The sequence below is a fragment of the Phaenicophaeus curvirostris genome, chromosome 6 (assembly GCF_032191515.1).
Source record: "Phaenicophaeus curvirostris isolate KB17595 chromosome 6, BPBGC_Pcur_1.0, whole genome shotgun sequence".
Taxonomy (NCBI): domain Eukaryota; kingdom Metazoa; phylum Chordata; class Aves; order Cuculiformes; family Cuculidae; genus Phaenicophaeus; species Phaenicophaeus curvirostris.
This window is the reverse complement of record NC_091397.1, coordinates 40,917,442-40,936,983: the sequence shown is the minus strand read 5'-3', so window position 1 is coordinate 40,936,983 and position 19,542 is coordinate 40,917,442. Positions and strand designations below refer to the sequence as shown.

Here is a 19,542-nt window from a genome sequence, read left to right as displayed (position 1 = left end):
TGAATGAGAAATCAAACTAGCATTTCAAGTGAAAGAAAGCAGGCCTAATGTTAGTCCTCTGAGTGCAAGTGAGCAGGTTAGCAAACATTTTTCAATGTATACTTGTCTCAAATTACAGGAATTCTTTCCCTGTGTACACTCATTTTTCCACCAATACTGTCAGCCAAAACTAACAGAAGCGGGGATTAAGGACAGTAGTTCAGGTTAAATTTTGGCAATAGGGCTTTGTTTATCTTTTACAGTGCTTTTCATCTCAAGTGTTTTGTGCCACATTCAAATTTAACAAGTCAGTAAAGATTAGGCTGAGAAATTACCCAATTTCTGTGTTACTGTGGCATGTTTATGCTGATAACTTGTTCTGTTAGGATCTTGTCTTACATGTGTTTTGGTGGCTGATTTGTAGTTCTTTTAAAAGATTCAGCAACCTGATGTTTGTAATAATTATGGAAAACATATTTTTCATTCATAATAGTCTCGTTGCTTAAAACGAACACCCCTTACTTTAAAGTTTTGTGTTGATCTTTTGGTATGCTAGTATTCTTTGAAATATTGTTAAGGAAAGGAATTTCAGGAAATTCCGATTTCTCCACTGTTGGTGAATTTGGTTTTCATTAACATGATGCCAAAAAATGATCAGTTGTACAGGACTCTCTTCTATGAAAGAAGACAGCATTGCCAGGCAGTTTTGTGACAGCTTAATTAAAAAGTGCATATTTACACCACTTAAGCATACAGTATTATTTGGCCATTTTTTTCTTCAAAAGAGTATGGATACAGACGCATGCTTCCTTCAATTTTGTCCAACCAGACGGGAATTTCTTGAAATATACAAATTATGCCTTTGCAAATTCAAAAGAAAGCAAGCTGTGTTTTGTTAAAACAAAGCCAGTATGAAGTAACATTGTAAGTGGGAAATAACAGGCTCTTTAAAGCAAATCAGAAAATGCAAACCAGCTTGAATTCTCAGTTTTAATTTTTAAAGCTGAAGCAGGCTTTCAAAGGGACTTATTGTCTCTGAAATACTTAATTTTTGAGCATAAAACTTGTGATGCCCTGGAGAAGTTCACTTACCACAACTTGTTTGAAAATAGCAACACTGTTTCAGCCCTTTTGTTGAAGTCGTGTTTGCACAGGTCTTTAAATACAAAGTACCTGTACATTAGTAAGCCTTCTTGTAGACAACCGAGTTTATAATATGATATCACTCTTCCACAATCAGAGCCTGAAAACTCAGCGTAGCTGATACTGCGGTTACATATGCAGATTGGTTCATATGCAGGGGTTTTAAGTCAGGGAAAAAAAATTCTATTTTTCAGATGTCTATCCATCGATTATCACTTAACATGTGTAGGATTGATTAATTTTTAGAATTACTTAAGAGAGGCAATGTAAAATGTATTTCACTGTTTTACTAAGTCTTAAATGACAGTTACTGAAGTGTAGAATAATATATTGCCTTTTATATAGGTAGACTAAAAATTTATAGTATTCAAATATTAAGGAAGAAACACACTTATTAGACTTTGGCCTCTGAGATAACTTTATTCTCATAAAAAGAAAATCTGTTTTTCAAATAGGAATGAAATGTATCTGGCTTCAGCTTTTCTAGCTACACATAGTTCAATGCAAATCTCTACAGGTTGGGAGCCATGGGAAACTTACTGAATCTGGCCCTAAATTTATCTCTCTTTTTCCCCCCCAACAGGAATCAATCCAACTACAGCTTTCAAGTTTTTCTAGCTTGCAAGAAGAAGATAAATCTAGTAAAGATGACTCCGAGAAAGAAAAAGAGAAGGATAAAAATAAAGATAAAAACAGTGAAAAAACCAAGATCAGGATGTTATCAAAAGGTGAACTTAAAAATATTTAAATTGCCATCGTTACTGTTACAAAAATGATTGGGTATTTTTATAAGCATGCGTTTTTTAATTTGTATATAAATACACAGTAGAAGTTTTTTCATACATTGTGAAAATTCTGAACCTGAAATGTGTATGCAGGAGAGTGTTTTTCATGCAAACGTTGGGCTTTGAAAGTGAAGAAACCTTCCACACCAAGTTTTGGTACTGGAGGGTATTAATTTTCTTCAATGCAAAATAATTCTTCTAAATACTTAACTGTGTTGGTATAGACGCATATATATGTAAATACATGCATGATTATATAATGAGTGTAAGACTAATATGCTTTTTTCCCCTCATAAGTGGTAGTATGTTGTCATCTTATTTGTGCAATGTAGGCGGGAGGGAGTGATCCTCTTCACTATTGCTCCTCTCTCATGGAGAATTTCTCTTAAATGCTATAAGGAAATCAGACCATGACCTTTAGCCTGCATTGCAATCTACTACTATAACCTACTAAGAATTCTCCAGAAAAGGTTTTGTATCTAAATTTGTTATTTAAAAAAAAAACCCAAAACTTTTTATTAATCCATAGTACAAAGTTGTAGTGTAATCTTTTAAAAATAATAATTACCTACCTGGGTGTGAATCCACAGCTGATGTGAATTGTCAGTTGACTTCAATGGAGCTCTCACAGTTCATGCCAGCTTGAGGATCTGTCTGTACTTTTGAGTCAGGCAATATAGCAAAGCTCAGAAATTAATTCTGACTAATGTCACGCATCCCTATTACCTGCCCACTCTCAGGTGTCACTGGATTTCAGTCTTTTAATGCAAATAGAATTCCCACTGGCATGATGCCTCATTTTTGGTGTGTACAGAGTTTATTAAGTGATGCAAAGACATATTGATGAATAAAACTTTTTGTTTCTCTTTATTTTTTTATTTAGTTGTATTTAGTATTTTAAAGGAAGAACTTGACAGGGTCTTGAGTGGCATTGAAGATTTCCCGTGATTTTTGCATGACCCGCACTTTCTGTTGATGTCTGGTTTTGGTATTATGTTCTCAGAAGAACAGTACAGATGAACTGTGAAGATCTACATGATGTTTCCAAGCATAGATTTTTCTTGGCTGAACTCCAAATGAACATTTTCTTTCACATTGTTACTGGAAGTGGGTTTTGGCTTGCAGCATAGCTTAATCGTAACTCTTGAAATGAAATGGGGGGTGTTTTGTTTTTATTTTTCAGATTGCAGTCAAGAGTATACAGACTCAACAGGCATAGATTTGCATGAGTTTCTCATTAACACATTGAAGAATAACCCCAGGTAGGTATATTCTGCATCAAAGCTGGCACTCCTGAAATTATAGCTGGTGGTCTCCGAGTTCCTGTAACTATACACTATGTTTTATTAGTTCTGGAGATGTCTGTGAGGGAAAATGTGGAGTTAGGCTGTTAACTGGCTAAAAAGCTATAAAAAGTAATTGACTTCTACTCCCCTGTCCGGTCTTCTATTGCGTAATTTCACTTTCAGTGACATTTGGTCTTCATCCTTACCTTCCTGCATGTAGCTCTACATGTAGTAATATATTATAACCATTGCAGTTGGGAATTTGTATGTGAATATATAGTAATTTTCTTTGGGCACTGCTGTGTGCAATTAAAATCCTGTTCACAGAGCCAAATCCTGCTCTTGGTGTTCCCATAGGGTTTTTTTTGGAGCAGCAAGCTCGTTTTAACATTAAATTTGTCCCTGAATGCCTAAGGAAGGATCCATAACATTTTTATACATTATGATTTTCAACATTCATTTTAATTGAATCCATTAAATAAGTATATGTAATTCTACTAGAACTAGTAGTAATTGGATTAACCACTTGTATAAATAAGTTAAGGTCCTTGAATTATTTCATCTGCAAAAAAATGAGAAAGTTCAAAAGAGCTAGAGTGATGGACTCTTGTCAACCTTAGAAAAAATATATGTTTGGGAATATGCAGGGGAAACTTTTGAATGTTTTTGGCAAGACAGGGAGGGAAAGGGAACATCTGAGACTAGCCAGTTGAAAATGGAGCATTTTGACTGAGAGGTGCTGTAGCATTGCCTCCAGGGAACCATGGTTCAAAGACATGGTTCTCTTTTGTGCTCTCTCTAATTGGATTAGATGTGCCCAGTCTTCTTGCCTGCAGATCAATGCCTCATTGAAGATATATCTCAGACAAAATGTTGAAAATATCTGGTAGTAGCTCTCCTCACGAAGAGCTACATTAGCTGGAAATCTCATTTTCCACCAGAAAAAAAGGTGAAAAAGGACGAAATAGCAGTCAGACTCTTTCTGTGCAAGGCATTGATCACAGCCTGGTGTGGCTAGAAGCCCTCTCAGACCAAACTTGAAGTCAAGGAAGAGCTGAATCTGTTGTGTATATCGGTGAAGGTGCAGCAAAGCAGGATGCAGGCTTCTCCAGATGTGCCAGGGCAAAGCACATTTAATTTTTAATTGAGATGGCTGACAGCACTTTTAAAATTGCCATACAAACATTGATGTATTCATTTTTTCTTACTAAATGTCTGTTGGTAGTTGGTGCCACAAATCCTTATGTTTCTTTTTGGCAGGGACAGAATGATACTCTTGAAAATGGAACAGGAAATTATTGATTTTATTAGTGATAACAAGTAAGTCAAGTTCCCCACTTGGTTATTAAGTCACATGTGTGTGTAGCAACATGAGCTGTGACAGAGATACGCTTGTACAGACCACAGTAATCCTGAGTGCTGTCACTGGCACGTTGCAAGATGTTGGTATTTTATTTCCTGACACATGGTGGTACTGCTTAAAGTACAGTTGAAATAAATTAAAACCTTTTTACTTTTCGTTATGTCATAATTTTACAGTGGCTTGCACTGGCTTTGTTCACTTAGGTCCAAAAGTACGAAAGTTTTGGTACAAAGAAAGGTCAAATACACTACCTTGTGGCTTTTCACTGCTAGGTTATTCTAATGTGTTGGAAGATAAAGCTGTACTTGGGTAGAAGGGAGTCGTGTTCCTACATGTTCACTATAATAAAATGTTTCTGCAGCTTTAGAATATACGAGTCAAAATAAGAGCAGAGAAAAAGCTTATACTGATGGAAATAAATGTTTTGTTAGTAAGAGGGGGGGAAAAGGAGTATTTGCCAAACTAGCTGCTTCCAGCGTCGCCCTCCATCTGACCTTAGGGAGAAAGGCAGACAGATATTGCTAGTATCTTGGCAGATCTCCAGGACTGTTTGTGCAGGGGCCCATGAGTGTTTGTGCAGGTATGGGGGGACAAGTTCTTCCCAACCTACTCAGTAGGTACCAGGAAGCTGAGCTTTGTTTGTTCCAATGTAATGCAAGAAAATATGCTTATCAGAAACTCAAAATATAATTGTTTTTTTGTCTGCCTTTTTGTAGCAAACATTTATATGTAAGTGCAGAAAGGAGAAGTGTTCAGTTAGATTTCTGTCCACTGAGTTATCAAATGTATTGTTGTTTTCATTTAATTGTAGCTCAGAGGGAAATGTAGTTATCAATGTGATTTGTTTTCTTTTTTCCAGTAATCACTATAAAAAGTTTCCTCAGATGTCGTCGTATCAGAGGATGTTAGTGCACAGAGTGGCAGCTTACTTTGGAATGGATCACAATGTGGATCAGACTGGAAAATCTGTGATTATCAATAAGACCAGCAATACAAGAATGTAAGTAGCAACATTGTTTTATCCTCTTCCCTTTCACAAGAGCTGGTTTGTACTATGACTGTGTGGTGTATTTTTTATTTTTTTGTTGTTGTTGGTTTGATTTTTGTAGCAAGAGCGAATGGTGTTTATCGTTTTCTAGAGTGCCAGGGGAGGATACAGCTCACATTACAAAGTTTTCTAAGAGTATAAAGACACATAAGGAGAAGTCAACTCAGTTTGTCTCTCACTAGAAATTTAACACACAGTATCTTGGAATGTTTCTTTCTCTCACTCCTTAGTTGCCACCACTTTGCTACAGAAATGAGCTTGTTGCTTTACATGTCACCTGATACCATACAACTATGATTCCTAAATAACCTAATGATATTTGGAAGATTGCCTCTTCCCTTGGTTTGGCTCTCCCTGCTTGAAGAGTCATTTTCTGCCCAACCTGATTATTTAGGATTTGATTCACCTCCACCAACTGCCATCACTCATTCCCTTTTCCTCCTCTTCTCCCTTCCTGGTTCCATTTTATTTTCTTTTCAGATCTTGTCATTTGACCACAGAGTATTTATGGGTTATAAATTCCTTCTGATGGTTCAAATGCATTGTGAAATTCCTGCCAGGTTAAACTTGTGCTGGCATGTTTTATGCTCTCCTCTATCAACTTGCATAAAGCTAGCAAAAGCTCGATACAACGTTCCCTGGCTAATTCAGTGAAAAGGCAGTCATGTGGCCTTCCCTAATCAGCATAATTTGTGCTGCCAAGTGCTGTGTATATTAACCATGTTGAACTGTAACCTTCCTCTCCCTCTTTACCTATAAACTGCATAATGAAGAGGAAGTAATTACAATTGGATAATGAAGTTTTGATATCTGATATTGAAACAAGGAAGCCCTATTTGAAAATTGTGCACCTCCTGTATTCAATTAGTAGGAAAAATGAAAGCATTTATTTTATTTACATATCCAGTAGTTAGATGATGTATTTAGATGAGGTTTCAGAGAGTATTCTTTTTTTATTGTTTCTATATTTTCCTGTAAAAGGCTAGAGGACTACCGAATTTTGCAAGATCAATACTCAGAGAGTATTCTTTTTTTATTGTTCCTATATTTTCCTGTAAAAGGCTAGAGGACTACCTAATTTTGCAAGATCAAAACCTGATCCAAACACACTGGTATTCATTATTTCACTGAGCCCTAGAAATCTTCCATGTGTGAAGAAAACTTAAGATCATGGACAACTTATTTTGTTCTAGGTCCTTTTCATGGGCTCTCCCTAAGGGACTCGAACATCTGTAAAGCAACACTTGGACGTTACTATTTTTAGAGGTTTGAATAAAGCATGCACTAACGGTCTGATTTTCAGAAGAGTTACAGTAGCTCAATAAAGCTAACACTCAGGATTCTAAGGCTTAGCCTCAATGTCTGTTTATACCTGCCCCTGTGCAAGGGCTATGTTTGGGTATAAATAAGAGAAAGCTGGGTATGCAGCAGACTGATGTTCTTTTTGAGCTGTAAATGAGTGATAAAAAACCCAAACAAATAGTCTTCTTTCAAACAAAACACAATTAGTTATATTTGAATAGTTTTTAGGTACTCCTCTTTCTTTACAGTTCTTCCGTTTTCCATCCGTCTCACTTCTGCAGTGCATCACCTGCTACAGATCTTTTCTTACAGCATTGTCTTCTCCTGGTTGACTTGATATTGCGAGAGTATCATATTAGTATCTAATAATGCCTTGCTCTTGTGTGGCTGTGCATCAGAGGCACGGGTAGCACTGGATGCACTGTTGGAAATGCTTGCACTGTGCTTTTGGAAAGGACACTGAAGTCTTCTTCAAGAGTGAAAACTGTAACCGAGTGCTCTAGTGAAGCTGCAGCTTCTTGTGTGGTTTACCTGTTTACCAGGCATGAAATAGCATCCTGGTGGGCAAGTTCAGCGGGCAAGATGTTGCAGGAGTATGACAAATTAAATGATTCTTTCAACTGTGGTCTTGCAAGATGGAGGTGAGGCATGGAGCCAGACAAACTGGCTCTGACACCGCTCCTGTGTAGATCTTCCAGAATTAAACCCAGGGGTTTGCCCCTTTGTTGACTGTGAGTACAACTCTTTTGTAAGCACCACAAAAAGTGCAGGTTTTTTCCTTTCTGCAGTGATTTGATGGTATGTAACTGGATTATGTGAAGCTCATATTGCATCGTGGTGCTTCCAGCACGTTATTTACATTATTTTGATACTGTTGTAAAATAAAGCTTTGTAGAAATAGCTCTTTCTTTTCATAAATGGAGGAGATGGCATGTTTTTTTAAAATATCCCTGGCTCTGACAGAAACTAGATTGTTGTTATCCAGTTTGAATACAGGCTGATGAGATTTTATTATCCACAGCAAATATTGTGTAAGTTCCACATCTGAAAGCATCCAGTGTGATTTTATGTGTTCTGCATTTCCGTACTCTCTGAGGAGACAGTTTTGTGTGGTTCAGAATCAACACCGAATGATGGGAATGTGTTGACTATATTAATTACTGCTTGGACAGTATCCAGAATGCTGGAGAATCTGGAGAACGGCTGAAATGCTGTTCACTGTGGTTATGCTGTGCTGTAAGCCTGAGCCTTGATAGATTTATGCGAATTTATGGAGAGGCCCCACAGGCAGATATTCTGAAGATTTTTCATTTTGACAATAAATTATCTCTTTATGGCATATGGTTTGCAAAGCACTGTAGTGGCATACTGTGGAGAGGGAAAATATTCTTAGATAATAAAGAATTCATAAATTCTGCACTGGCTGTGACTTCTGTGTGTGTGTGACTGTTCGGGAAGAGCATATGACTCTATGGAGTCACCGTATGGGCTTGAATAAGTAGAGTGTGGCTTATTTCTCGAGCATCTCTGCTGACACTTGCAGATGAGTAGCTGTTCCCTGGCCCTAGGCAGTGAGGTGCCTTTATTTTGCTCAGGAGAGACCTGAACAGGAGAGACCTGCTCACTGCCTGCAGGTGCTTAGAGGTACAAGTGTCAGAAGAGTTAATGAATTTGAGATTAATGGGCTGGTTGGGAAAATCTGTTAACTGACTTAGAGATGTTGTGGTAGAGTAGAGCTAGGGCATTTCCTTCGTTGCATCAATTGGCTGTGTTAGAACAACATGTATCCACTCTGTGTAGCTGTGCCTATAAAAGTACCTGCTTTGCGGGGATTTGGAATTTGAAAAAGTGCTTATTGAAGATGATGTAGCTGGAAAGAGGGCTATGGCTTGTCTTGTCAACCATGCTGCTTCACAGAGAGGGGAGGATGGCGGTAAAAATGCACTAGGACTTGAGTCTCTCCAGGACTGGAATCCTGGATCTTTAGTGAACTGTCAGTCAAGTCTCTCTTAAAAATACAAGTAAGACCATAATAATTTTGATGTTTGAAGACTATATGATGAGGAGCTTAATCTAAGGTGCCTTCTTTTATTATTATTTTATTAGAATGTGAACAAGTGATAGTATTTTTGAAATGAAATTTTAAAACACAGGTGACCTCAACTATCCAAATGTTTGTTATTCTTCATGAAGTTAATTCTCTGTGCTCTAGCTCTCGTTACAGAATAATAGTTCTTAAAAACAAGTTGTCTTTCTATGTTTCATTTTTGAAATTAAGACTAGTTTAAAAAAGAACAACTTTGACAAATTTATTTTTTCATGACCTCATATCTTGCAAAGTCCTGCCTAACTAAATTGTCCAACTTTAAAAATCTTACTCTCAGTAGTTTACATGAGAAGTTGATCAGAAAATGAGGAAGGGGTTTTTTTGTTGTTGTTTCGGGTTTTATTGTCGAAGAGCTCAAACGCTACTTAAAATGGGAAGTCTGCTTTGTTTAGTATGAAACTGCTCTTGTGTGTCAGTCTCGTAGTGGATATTTGTCTGTAATCTGTGCCTGTCATCTATCTAAAGATATACTAAAATGTATAGGAAACACTGAAATACAATATAAGCAGAAGTTTTAAATTTGAGGCAATATGTTAGACAGGCCATCCCAAACTGGAGTGAAAAAATTGTGTATATGTCACTTTCTGTTCTGTATATTTCTCATAATTCCTCTCAAACAACTGGAAGTACTTCAGCTTTTTGTAGAACTGTTTGTATTATTATGCATATCAGTTCAATTAGATTCATTCATTTAATTATCTGTAGATAGGTGGAGAAATACAGGAGAAGTGTTTGGTGTGCTTGATAAATGAAAAGTGTTTTCATTTAGCTGAGATCATCACCTGAGTGACAAGTACGTCTGTACCACAGCCCACACGTGCATTCATGTGCATTTTTGTGTGAGTGGCAGGGCTCATCAGAATTGAGAAGGTGGAATGCTTATGATATGTAATGGTTGTATTGAGACATTTTCATACGCTCTGAGGGTGTAACATTCCTGTTATGAACTTTATACCAATACTCACATATTCAATTATGACTAATATTTTTTCAAAAGCATCTTGACTTATTATTCTTGTAATATTTGGGGTTTTTTTATTTTGTTAATATGTGAATGTTAATATTGGCCCAGTCAGAAGGTTTATGGGGGCCTTTGAGATGCATAAAAAACTTCAGGTAATACGAATATGTTACATGTATTACAGCGGTTCCTTGTAATCTGGAGATTAACTGTATCAGCAGAAGGAGAAATCATATACAACATGTACTTTGAATAACGTACAAGACCTTTTTAGTTACGACATACAATTTGTGTTATTCTGTCTCCTTTGTGTAAGGTTGGTTTAGATCAGAAGTACGGAAGAAAAGTTCTTGTTAACTTTCTATTCTGTATGTGCCAACTGATCTCTTGGATAACATCTGCACTAGTAGAGGTGCACTCTGCCAATTTCACCATCTGAAGATACAAATCTGAACTTTGGTACAGAATCCTACGGGCATGTTGATAAAATAACGTTCACTGAGCACTGACGATTTCAAGGAGGAATAATTTCTAGAATTTCTTTTTGCCTGAGGTTGAAGTGCCAAAAGACTTGCTTGAGGTGCCAAATGTTACAGCCTTTGGAGTATGCCTTCCCCTTTGACTGAATAACATATTCAGTGTTAATCACTTAAATTTCTTTAAGCATTTGTATGCTGATGGGAAAGATGGAACGTTTTCCATGTGCAAGCAATTGGTAACAGCTTTTCTAGCTATGTGTATGATATGGTAGTAGCTACAACTGTGTACCTGAATGCATATATCTTATTTTTTGTAAAATCTCAGTGAAAGCAATTCAATGTTTGTCAGAGAGTTTGAAGCACAGTTCTGAGTTTCCCTCCCTGTTGTAATACAGAATAGTTATCCAACAAATGGTTTGCTGTATGGTATTGCATCTGCATTTATGCATCTTATGCTATCTTCGTTATCATACGAGATCATCACTCTGTGTACATGTGAGAGTAGAATTGCTTTTATGAGCTACATGATGCAGGAAAACATACATGAACACTATTATTTCTGGGTTGTTTTTTTTTTGTCCTTGGAGCCTTGCATGGTGTTTCTTCAAGGAACTATGGAGTCTTCTCCATTCCTGTTTCCTGTTGTGCTTACCTTTTTCCTGTCATCACTACAGAATAATTGGTCCATGACTACTAAGAAATAAGCAGAAACTGAGATTATCAGTATTTTCCCTCTAGTTTACAATTGCTGTTGCCCAGTCAGTATACCAGTGTCATATGTTACAAATGTGTAGAGAAATATAAGTAGTAGATGTATGCAACTAAAATGGAAAAACTGTATAACTAAGAAATAACACTGTAATTGGCCGAGACATTTTGTTCCAGTTTGAGATAAACTAACACATTATGCAATTAAGAATATAGTAAGGTAATCAATAATACAATAATGTATGATAACTGTGAGATTACTTAGTTATGTAGTAACATGTAGCATTTAACTAACTAATTATGTTGCATTTGATGGATTTTTTCTTTTGCATACAAAAATAAAGTGTTTATTTCAATCTGGGATTAAACTAGGAAGGTGATTAGAAAATAACTTTTCTCAGTGCAACAGCAGTCATGTTTAGGGTGGGAGAGTTCCTTGTCCCAGAAGTCATTGCTGTGATACTTAATTTTTAGCCTTGAGCTACTTTCTGGCCTCTGCCTTTGTGACAGAAGCTGCAGCCCAGAGCTGGGTAGTGCATCCCCATGTGGGAACTTCACCAAAAAATACTGCAGAAGAGCATCATGGGGAATTAGATGTCTCACACTGAGGTTCAGGAGATGTCTACCTCCAGCAGTGGCATGAGCTTCCTTATGTGCTGCAATGCTATATGATGTGGAAAAGCTGTCTCTTTTATCAAGTCATATGGTTATTGGAGAAGTAATTCAAAGTGTTTGTATATTAATAAATGGTAGGGATTTTAGCAATGTTTTACTACTATGCTATAGGCATTTGTTTCAGACATACAGTTGCCACTGCTCTGCTGAAAGTGTTATTTGAGGTTGTGCACATTCATTATTTCACTACCTAATGCTCATCTGAAAGAGATGGAGCTTTTTTCTCCAAGTCGTCATCTTTTTTTATAAAAAAAAGTTGTGGGTTTTTTGGTTTGTTTGTTTTAATGATATTTGAGTTAAAGCAGCTTTTGTTAGCAGGCATTCTCTCATTTTAGTCACATGCCTTGTTTACCTGGAAGATACAAAAGGAAAAAACCAAGATACTTTGTACACTGGAGGTTGAGCTAAATTTGACACTTAAATACTGGCTTCATTCTTACATCTATCAGTGTAAGCCATATACTAGACTCATGGAAATTACTCTGTAAATGAGATGTTAGGGTTAATGAAGCAGTTCTAATAGCTCCAATATTAATTTTTCATCTAACATAATATATCAAAACTAAATTGTTTATAATTAAGGTGGGCGTATTTTACAGCTGTCCTATACTGTAATGAAATACTAGTTAAGCATTAATCAGAAGACATCTATAGTCTGTCTTTTTTTCTTCTTTTTTTTTTTTTTTTATCCTTACAATCACACCACATATACTGCTAAGTTTTGATAAACCTATAGAAGGTATTATCACATGCTCTGTATGGAAAGGTGAGAGGTTACCCAGGAGGAGTGCTGTGGAAATGCAAGGAGGTGATTTGGCTGAGGGAAGCTCTTCCTCCTGTAAGTAATTAACCCATGTCTTTATGTGTTTGTCCAAGCTGTAGCAGGAAAGTGCCCATAAATCACAGTGCTGTTTTGTCATTTATACTTCCAAATCATTGCAGACAGACCTGGAAATCTGAAATGGCCCCTATGCTCTTCTCAGAGGTAACTGTATGTCAGTAGTGGGTGAAATAATGTCTTTAAATCTGGGCATTTTAGAGATGAGATGCTGACACACAAACAAGTGAATTTTAGAGGTGGTCTGTCCAAATTGCTTTTAGTAATTGCCTTTTACGCTTGTGTTTCCCTCCTTGTGTTTAATGTAGGAAATGAGACATGATCACTAGAAATGAAAAGAGCATCGTGAATTTTGAGAAATCTTTGTCTTTATAAGCAAAGTCAGCTGTACCTGCTAGCTGTTTCCAAGGTCACCTTATGTGGCTGTCTCAGAAGGGCAGTCTTCTTTAGGCCAGTGATTGTTTACGGTATGACTTCTGATCCATTAGCCTTCCTGCTAGAGATGGGGAAAATGTTCATAGCTTGAAGTAGAAGTGTGCACAAAAATTTGTTCATTTCAATTCATGGGGCATTTTAAGTGGACTAATAGTTCCTTCATTAGCCTGTTGGGTTTTGAGGTACCATCTTGCCTTCATTGTTGCCTTCTCGAATTTGCTTACTTTTTTTCATCTCTCTTACTTGTTATTTTTTGAACTTTTAAGATAGAAAAATCTGGTTTTAAATAGATCACGGCAGTTATGCAACACTGTAATTTTCAGCCACTTACAAAGTATGGCACATCCTTAAAATCAACTATTAATGAATTCTGCAAAAAAAACTATGCTACCACTTATGAGCCTCTAGTAACTGGAAATAAATTGGTGCTGTGCAAGATGTTCAGTCTCAATAGGCATCCTGAATATCAAGAACTAAATCCAGTCCAGAGCAGCAGGAGCAGGAGAAGCATGCCCCTCAGGTACAGAAATAATCTTAGTTTGATCACAGGAGGACAGCAGAGCATTTCAAAGCTCCTGAAACAGTCCTTGACAGAAAGGACTTTGCAGGACAGCCCTATCTAGCAGAAGAGCTGGTAATTCAGCTTGGTTAGCCTGCCGGCTTTTCCCAGAGTTCAGAGCTAGGTTCCTGTGTTCTGGCCCCAAAATATTGGGCCAAATATTGATGCATGTACTCAGGGAGACTCTCAGGGAGTCAAGATGTACTGTGTTTTTTGCATCCGTAAGTTACACAGGATGACTTTCTGGGTTTATGCTTTAGAGAAGCTTGCGAGGGTCATGAGTTTTGGTTTGATACCTCAACATTAGATCAGGTTCTTCAAATACCGCGTGCTTTGAAAGCTTTCAGGATCTGGCTCTCTTTGGTCCACAAACAGAACGACTTGGCATGAAAGAAATTTGATGTATATTGACTCTATCCATCCTACAACATTAAGCTTCACCACTGTTTTCATAATGGAAAATGCTAGTGGTTGCAGCCCCACTGAAACCATAAAATCATAGAATGGTGCTGCTAGAGTACTGGGATGGAACATCTTGAAGGGTGGGCAAGAGTGACAGAGTGAACCTCGCTGTCTCGGAACAAAAAGCCATGGGGAATGTAGCTTCCATGTAGTGTTACTGGCTCTTCCTTTCAGTCCTGCCAGACTTATCTGCAACTCTAGTGAAAGGGGAAGAATGCCTGTCAAAATAACATGTGACTCTTCACATCCTTGTTGTTTAGTAATAAATGCACATGGTTGGAGTCCAGATGCTGTTCTGATAAAAAAAAAAGTTAAAGAATATAAAATTCTAAACCAGGAAAATGTAGCATTTAGTATTTGAGGTTTTTATTATTCTGTGCTACACAGAAAACAGCACCTTGAAGGAATTGTCTTGTACATGTTGGGTTTGGGTCTTTTTTAAATTTTTTTTTACCATGGCTTTCGATGTGCTTTTACTATCATAACAGAAGCTCTTAGTGACTTGTACCATAAATGCAGCAATCTGTTAATGAGGCATTTACCTTCAAGTGCTTGAAATGTCATCTTGAGTGGTTTTAAGTATTAAGTTGTGATAACTGTGCTGTACTTTAACAATTATCTGTATTTAAATTCCTACTCTGACATTTTGAAACTGTTTTAGCATCCATCAACCTCTAAATACATGAAACCTATTTAAGGCTGTAATTCTGGGCTCTCATTCTTGAAAAATATTGTTCTGAGTTAATTTAATAAAATAATTTAACCTGTAGGCCTTGAATTCTGCCTTTCATCATTAAATTGGGGCCTTTTGATGGTGATAATATTTGCTTCTAAGTTCTATAAAGGCTCAAACTCTCAGAATATATATATTCTCATGCCTCTATGATCAAAACAGTCATTTTTACTGCAGATGATAGAGTTCTGGACTGCAAGGTAAAGCAAAGAAACAGTAATACTTACGTAGTTTTAGTACAGTGATAATGCAGAGCCCTGGGGGAGCCTCCAGCATAAAAGTAAAAAAAGCGTAGCAGGCAGGTGTAGTAGATATTCATAAACTAGAAAAGCAGGAAAGGCCATCACATTGTGTTACAGCACGTCTTCAAAATAGAGGCCAGTGTGATGTTGGACTGAGCAGGTGCTTTGATTTAAAGACAAGTGCAAATAACAAGAAAACACTGTTATACCATCAGGACACCTGCATTAGTGTGCCCTAAATCTTCACAATTTCTATGAATCCTGTCGGTAGCAGTGCTTCTCCCCTGCTCTTGCTGTCTCATTGCTCTCCTGATGGCATGCTTGTGTAAGAACGTTTTGTCGGCTACTACTTTTGTTTGCCAGATTATGATCATGAGGCTACCCAGAGGTGGTGGTTTGCCTGTTCGTAGCCCCATTACCGTACTAATCTTTCATCCCATGCTGCCATTCTTCCAGGAGAGGAATATTAACATGCTGTCCCACATTATGTGCATTAAATGAAAGTTGCACTGCAAATGCAAAGTTCCTATTTTTAGACTGTTGCATACCACAGCTTTTCCACTTTTGAACTTGCTTTCCTATATTACCTTCCTTCAGATAGCTTCTTCGCTATTACCTGTAAGGCTTTTGTAGATGACTTGTGCTGCAACACTTGCTATATTTTTAGCTACATCAGGCACTGTACTGGCAAACACATCTTTTCCACACATGGTGAGGTTGTTGCTTCCTTTGAAAGGCATCTTGCAACAGCCTGTGCACTGTGGTGCTGTCAGAAACATGTGCCTCATAATAAAGATTTATGTGCTATATGTAAGTCAGCCCTGACAACAGCAGACTGTCTGTATGCTCTGCTTAATTCAGTGACTAAGTCTTCAGAACCGTAGCATTCAAAGCTCATGCTTGTCTCTTTCCATTTGTTCTTTTGGTGTGGTATCTGTGTTTCCTTTTTCTTAGCCAATTATTTCAGAGCTAATTAACTTATTTTAAATTAATGCAGATTTCATCCCCTCCCAGTATTCCGTTTCTTATCCCCTATGCAAATAGAGGTCTGTGAGACTACAGTAGTTTGCTTCAAAGCGTGGCACGTGGAAGGAAATGCCATGCAACTTCCTTAGTCTGTGTATCTTGACAGCTATTACCACTCTGCAATATATTTTTAAAATTTTTAATTTGATTAAATAATGAATACCTGGTTAAGGTACTTAGGGTTTTGGTTTTTTTCATTACTACTTACAATGGCTGACTTGGAATCAAAAGCATTAAATGAGCACGTAATGAGGAATTCTCCTTACAGAGTCTATGTTGAAAATATGCCTGAGGGACAAACTCTGTTTTCTGTCATACTGAGATAAATTGAGAGGAACTTTACTGAAATGAATGGAAGTAGCTCACATTAAAGTCACCATAATGATAGTAGAAGAAAAGAAATTATGATGGATATTGCTATCAAAATACTAACCTTTTTCATCCTTTCTGACACACAGAAATGCTTTGCGGCTTATTCCACCTTTACCTTTTCCAAAATATAGGCTTCATTACAAGGAATGAGTCCAGAAAAGTGTCTTTTGTTGGGGCTTTGTTTAAGCAAGGAATGCAGATGGCTTTTAAGTAACTATAAAATGACAATAATAAATGATAATGACCAAATTATGAAAGAAAAAGCAGGCACAAAACCCACAGGGTAGTGATGGGGGGTTGTTCTGCAATAGATCTGTTACTATACATCTGACTTAGTATTTCACAATATGATAGCATGGTTGAGATTGGAAGGGACCACTGGATGTCAGCTTGTCCAACCCCTGTGTTCAAATGGGGCCATCTTGACCATGTCCAGAATGTCTTTTGAATATCTTCAAGGATGGAGGCACTGTCACCTCTTTGGGTAACCTGTAACCTGTGCTTGGTTACCCCAACAGTGAAAGTGTTCCAAGTACAGAAATAAGAAACTTGACTTATATCTTGGCACGACTGTTAAAATGATCTGCCAAGACTAAAATGAGGCTGAAAGTATTGAAATGGTCATTGGCTGCATGAGAAGGAGCAGAGCCACTGGAAATGAGAAAGCAGTATTGAGATTTTGCCTGAACACTCACCCAGTCTGAACTCAGTAATGCAGTGAAGAATGCAGAAGTGCTCCTGCTCAGAAAAAAACACTGGATAGGAGGTTTACTGATATCTGTTATGTATGTTGTCTGGCAGTTGAGTAAGCTGATCAGTCACCAAAAAGTAATTTCCTAGTTCATGTTCTCCCTTTTTTCACTGTGAAAGTAATGGAATAGAAAAAGATTTCCCAAGATTCTGAGTGGTGTGAGCAGACTTTGCAGGAGTCCGCAGATGCTCTGGGAGTTTAGGAGAGATTTGCATGGTGAGGGGTTTGGGTGCTATAGGGAACCTTCTGAGGGATGGAGAAGAGAGGTGATCTTGCCTGCTGAAAGGGCCTATGCTTTCTGGAAGATCTGGAGGTGGGAAGGGGGGCTGTTTAGCTACTTGAGGATGCATGGCAAATAGCACTGAGTTACTCTGAGATCTGATTTCTCCTAAACATTCATAGCACTTAATCAAAAGTTTCACTGAGAGGGAGGAAACATGTTGTATGTTTTGTTCTGAAATATATTGCTAGAACAATGACTAACTGAGCTATCTGATAACTTCTAGGAAATATTAAATAAGTTTATATTTAAGTGTAGTTTTGTGAGGTTGTATTTTTAGGGTACAGGTGCTTTGCTTCCACTCATGTCAAGGAATAAAATTTTGGATGGTCAAAACGTTACGTAAAACCAAACCAACCAATGAAAAAAATGCCCTAAACTTTATTTTTATTTTTTTTTTAGTCTGTGTGATTTCCCCCTCTCTGTGTGTTGGTTTCTGAGCCTTTAAGGGTCATACTTCTTGGTTTTCTCAGTACAGTCCTCAAATGGCAAAATGTCCCATTGACTTGAATTGGTATTTCCTGCTTCAGCTTTTATGAAGTAGCACTATTTCAGTTTTTCAAGTGATCTACTGATTCCAGACATGGGGCCTCAGTGCAATACTAAATGTCGTACAGGTGTACGGCACTTTTTGAAAACCTACACTTATGTGTCTGCTTGCACTCAGTTGTTAGCATGTAGATGGATGTGCTGTGTGGCCAGGGTCAACCCACCAATATAGTTCTGGAATCCCTGGCATAAGAAGGATATGGAACTGTTGGAACAGGTCCAGAGGAGGGCTACAAACTTGATCAGAGAGCTGGAGCATCTCTCCTGTGAGGACAGGCTAAGAGGGATGGAACTGTTGGAACAGGTCCAGAGGAGGGCTACAAACTTGATGTGAATGTGGAATTTCCACTGGCTTCCATCAGAAAGTAGACCCAAAATTTTGCAGTTAACCTCTTCTCCTCCCAAAAGATGAGAGTATTTGGTTCCCTTTACTGATTTTAAACTTGGTTTGACGTATGTATCCTATTAATAATGTATTTTTGCTGTAGTTGTCAAAAAGAAAACGTAGTAAACGGTGTTAAGGAAAAAATAGTCCTTAGTTTCCATTTCTTTCAACTGAATATACTTTACTGTCTTTGAACACTTGCGTACTTAACTGAGGGAGGCCTGTAGGTGAGTGTGCCTGAAGATAGTTGCTCTTGTGGTATCACAATTCTCACTTGACAGTCTTGCCTCAGCCTTTGCATCCTTGTTAGAGCTGGTCATGCTGTTTGCCGCCCCATTGGTGATGGTGACCAAGAGTTTCAATGATGACTGGGAGGGAGGGATCTTCTTATGGCACTCGTACAACTGCAGTGCTCCATGATGTTCTGTATGTTCTCCTAGGCAAGCTTCTTTTCACACTTGTGGAAATTAATCATCTTCTGGGCTTTTACATTAATTTTATTAACAGGCACATTCCAGATCATTAGTTTAGGCTTCTGGCTTGATCTTGCACTTCTCTGCTCTCTTCTGACAAGTGAAGGCATTTTATACATAGTAAATGAAATGAAAATAAATAGCTGGATGGGTTTAAGTCTGTGAACTAATTGATAACCCTGTGATTGTTCTGGAGTATTTTTCGCACTTAATGATGATGAGGTAATATTTTGTTTAAGGAAAACGCAATCAGTCTCTCCTGTTACCGGGTTTGTTTATTAGGTGCGAGGAAACTCTTGATTTTCTTTTTAAGATTTCTATCAGTTTTTCCTTTCTTTTAAAGGTGGATTAGCAGCAGTGTTGCTGGAGGTCACAGCTACTGAAGGAAGCAAATTAACATACAGTATGTTAATTTGTTTTCCCTGTCCTTCAGTCAGAGTGAGGAGAATCTAAATATTTCAGTGACTGAGACTTTGGATTCCCGCTCCTTGCTACACGACAACAACAAAAGCTATTTATAGCAATAACAGTTAGCAGCGATACAGCAGCCTCAGACAGCTCTAGGCAGTGTCTCACCATGACCACAAATGTTAACTGCTTT

At 37.6% G+C, this 19,542-nt stretch overlaps 1 protein-coding gene across 22 annotated transcripts in view; it reads left to right on the top strand.

Moving 5' to 3' along the window:
* The window catches only part of ARPP21 (cAMP regulated phosphoprotein 21), a 199,244-nt gene that overhangs the window by 102,091 nt on the left and 77,611 nt on the right, over positions 1-19,542 (top strand). For all 22 annotated transcript variants that reach the window (XM_069859863.1, XM_069859866.1, XM_069859861.1 and 19 more), the window contains exons 6-9: positions 1,706-1,850; positions 3,091-3,169; positions 4,454-4,513; positions 5,416-5,556. In XM_069859863.1, coding sequence (XP_069715964.1) covers positions 1,706-1,850; positions 3,091-3,169; positions 4,454-4,513; positions 5,416-5,556 — 425 coding nt within the window. The remainder of the gene's footprint in view (positions 1-1,705; positions 1,851-3,090; positions 3,170-4,453; positions 4,514-5,415; positions 5,557-19,542) is intronic.